Raw genomic sequence first — 3,017 nt, 5'->3', positions numbered from 1 at the left:
AAATATTTGAAGCGTGCATTGGCATTTACATGATATTTATCTTTAACAGACAGCTACATATGACGTAAATTCTCCATTTATTGTCAATGGGAATTTTATTGTGTAGGAAATAATCCAGATTTGCTCGTCCACATATGATTATGACGTAAATTCTCGATTCATTGTCAATGGGAATTTTATGTCTAATCTCTCCATCTCTTATACAAAAACTCTAGCACCTTCTATAAGAACCAGGACATGTGGCCTAAAAACCCCAAATACCTGCATTGTGCATACTCCTACTAAATCATCAGGGTTGACATCTCAGTCAAGTTCTTCATACGAACTTCAGATTTTAGAACTCTTGTCGACGTTTGCTCAGAAGTAACAGAAAGGAAAGGGAAGATTGCATAGAAGTCCATATATGGGCAACGTTTTATGCTTTCTGTGCCACATCACACCCAAGACATAGAGAGGCTTCCAGCAGTTGAAAGGATCAGATTTAATGCACCTAGTGTTTTTTTGTGATTCTTTCCCCCCATCGACTGAGTAATGTCAAGAGAGATCACCCAACACAGAGTCCAAAAGATCTGGATTCCATCTAATGACGACCAACCGGTGGTCTGCAGGAGATCTGGTTTGGGACAACACCTGGCTAAGGCACCCTCTGTCGTAGTCATGGTTGGTCTGCCAGGTCGAGGCAAGACCTCCATATCCAGACAAATCTCCCGGTACCTCAACTGGATCGGCATCCCCACTAAGGTCTTCAATCTCGGAGAATACCGTAGGGTGGCGGTTAAGAACTACAGCTCCTATGACTTCTTCAAGCCTGACAACGACAGTGCTGTGGAAATCAGACAGGAATGTGCCATGAACGCATTAAGAGATCTCAAGTCCTACTTAACCGAGGCTGGTGGGCATGTTGCAGTGTATGATGCCACCAACACCACGAGAGACAGACGAGGGATGATCCTCCAGTTTGCCAGTGATAACCGCTTCAAGCTCCTCTTCGTCGAGTCAGTGTGCGACGATGCCAATGTCATTGCTTCTAACATCATGGAAGTTAAGGCGGTGTTATGTCCAGACTACCAGAACACTAACAAAACGGACGTCATGTTGGATTTCCAGAAGAGGATCAAATGTTACGAAGCTCGTTACCAACCTTTAGACTCTGTAAGTCATGAACGGGATATGTCCTTCATCAAAGTGATCGATGTGGGCCAGCGGTTCGTAGTCAACCGGATACAAGACCACGTCCAGAGTAAGATTGTGTACTACTTGATGAACATCCACGTACGGCCCCACGCCATCTACTTGTGTCGTCACGGCGAGAGCCTGGACAACCTGCAGGGACGCCTGGGTGGAGATTCTGGCCTCTCGCCACAGGGCATAAAGTTTGCGGCCGCCCTGGCTCGGTTTGTGAAAACGCAGAACCTGAAAGATCTGAAGGTTTGGACCAGCCAGAAGCGTCGCTGCGTCCAGACCGCCCAAGACTTGAATGCAGCCTACGAACAGTGGAAGGCCCTGAACGAGTTACATGCCGGGGTGTGCGAGGAGATGACGTATGGCGAGGTGAAGGATAAATACCCGGAGGAATTTGCGCTGAGAGACAAGGAGAAGTACTACTACCGCTACCCCTCGGGGGAGTCTTACCAGGACATGGTCCAGCGTCTGGAGCCGGTGGTTCTGGAGCTGGAGAGGCAGGAGAACGTCCTGGTCATATGCCACCAGGCCGTCATGCGTTGCCTCTTGGCGTACTTCCTAGACAAGAACGCTGACGAGATGCCCTACCTAAAGTGTCCCCTCCACACGGTGCTGAAACTCACCCCCCTCGCCTATGAGTGGAATGTGGAGTCGATCTCGCTCAATGAGGAGCCAGTGAACATAACAGACACTTTAATTAAGCCTAAAGCCTCTCTAGATGAGAAGGCCTTGATCCTACAAATGCTTAGTTAACAGCTATGCGTTCAAACCATGCAGCGAACATTCATCTACACTCCCCCGCCCTTTTGCGTGGGCGAAGCGAAGCAGAGACAAACCCCCACTTCTGACTCCCCGAAGTACTTCAAGGCCTAACAGATCTACAAGCTCACAAAACGTCTCTACACACACCGCTGTGAGGTTCTAAGTAAGTAAGTAAGTAAGTAAGTAAGTAAGTAAGTAAGTATAAGTTAGTGCTGTATAATGAGAAAACAAATCAGATAATAAAAGGTTAAAATCAAAGCAACTTAATACATATTCAATGTCATGGATTTGTTTTGGTTAAAAACATGGTTGTTTTTTTGTTAAAATGTTAAACATCTATATTGGTATAGTGTTTGGTTATGCCACTCACATCTAGAATTCGGGCCGCTATGTGGCCCTCATGATACGTCGTACTGCGGATCCGCCCAATATGTGTCGGGGCCTTTGTTAGAGCACCCATCTGTCTGTGTTCCATTTGTGCCCATATATGGAGATCTCTGTATCTGTCAGTCTACCTGTGTCCCTGTGAACAATGTGGTTATGTTCCCTTGCAGATAGTTTTAGTTGATTTTAATTAATTATCTGAAATGGCCCATTCCCCCGCAGCAAAGTCACCTTAATTGCGAGTCTTTTTGAGTGCTTAATTTGTAAGCTGATTGCTGGAGAATTTTGGGAGTGATTGGATATTGTTGAAAAATCCCAAACACCGGTCAATTTGCTAAAATGATAATTGTCTTTGAACTTTGGTTTATCGCCAAAGTGAACGCGCAGAACCATTATTTTCCATATTATTTTCGACAGCCTGCCTTGTGCTACAGTACTGTATCACTATCACAACACTCAACTGTGTGCATGTATTAATATCTTAAATGGTAGACTTGACCTGAGTTGGCTGGCTCTGCACTTGGTCCGAACATTCAGGGAAAATAGACAAAAGAGTGCATTCTGATGGAAGATATTTTGGTGTAGAGGGAAAAATGGAGTAGTACAAAGTACAAACCCCATGGGATTCTGGGCACAAACTGAGGATACAAATTGTGATTGGCCAGAATGAGATGATGTATGATGACGTA

General features: G+C 45.3%; 1 protein-coding gene across 1 annotated transcript; it reads left to right on the top strand.

The window, feature by feature from the left end:
* Positions 1-531: 531 nt before the first annotated feature.
* On the top strand, positions 532-1,935 carry LOC308328367 (6-phosphofructo-2-kinase/fructose-2,6-bisphosphatase 3-like; the record flags this gene model as incomplete). The annotated part of the gene is made up of 1 exon (XM_080782143.1): positions 532-1,935. The coding sequence occupies one exon, from the start codon at positions 532-534 to the stop codon at positions 1,933-1,935; it is 1,404 nt and encodes a 467-aa protein (XP_080638269.1).
* Between the last annotated feature and the right edge of the window lie 1,082 nt (positions 1,936-3,017).

This window comes from Protomyctophum bolini (genome assembly GCF_963924005.1).
Source record: "Protomyctophum bolini genome assembly, chromosome: 14".
NCBI classification, from domain to species: Eukaryota; Metazoa; Chordata; class Actinopteri; order Myctophiformes; family Myctophidae; genus Protomyctophum; species Protomyctophum bolini.
Note: the sequence above shows the minus strand (reverse complement) of the source record. Positions and strands in the feature narration are given on the sequence as shown.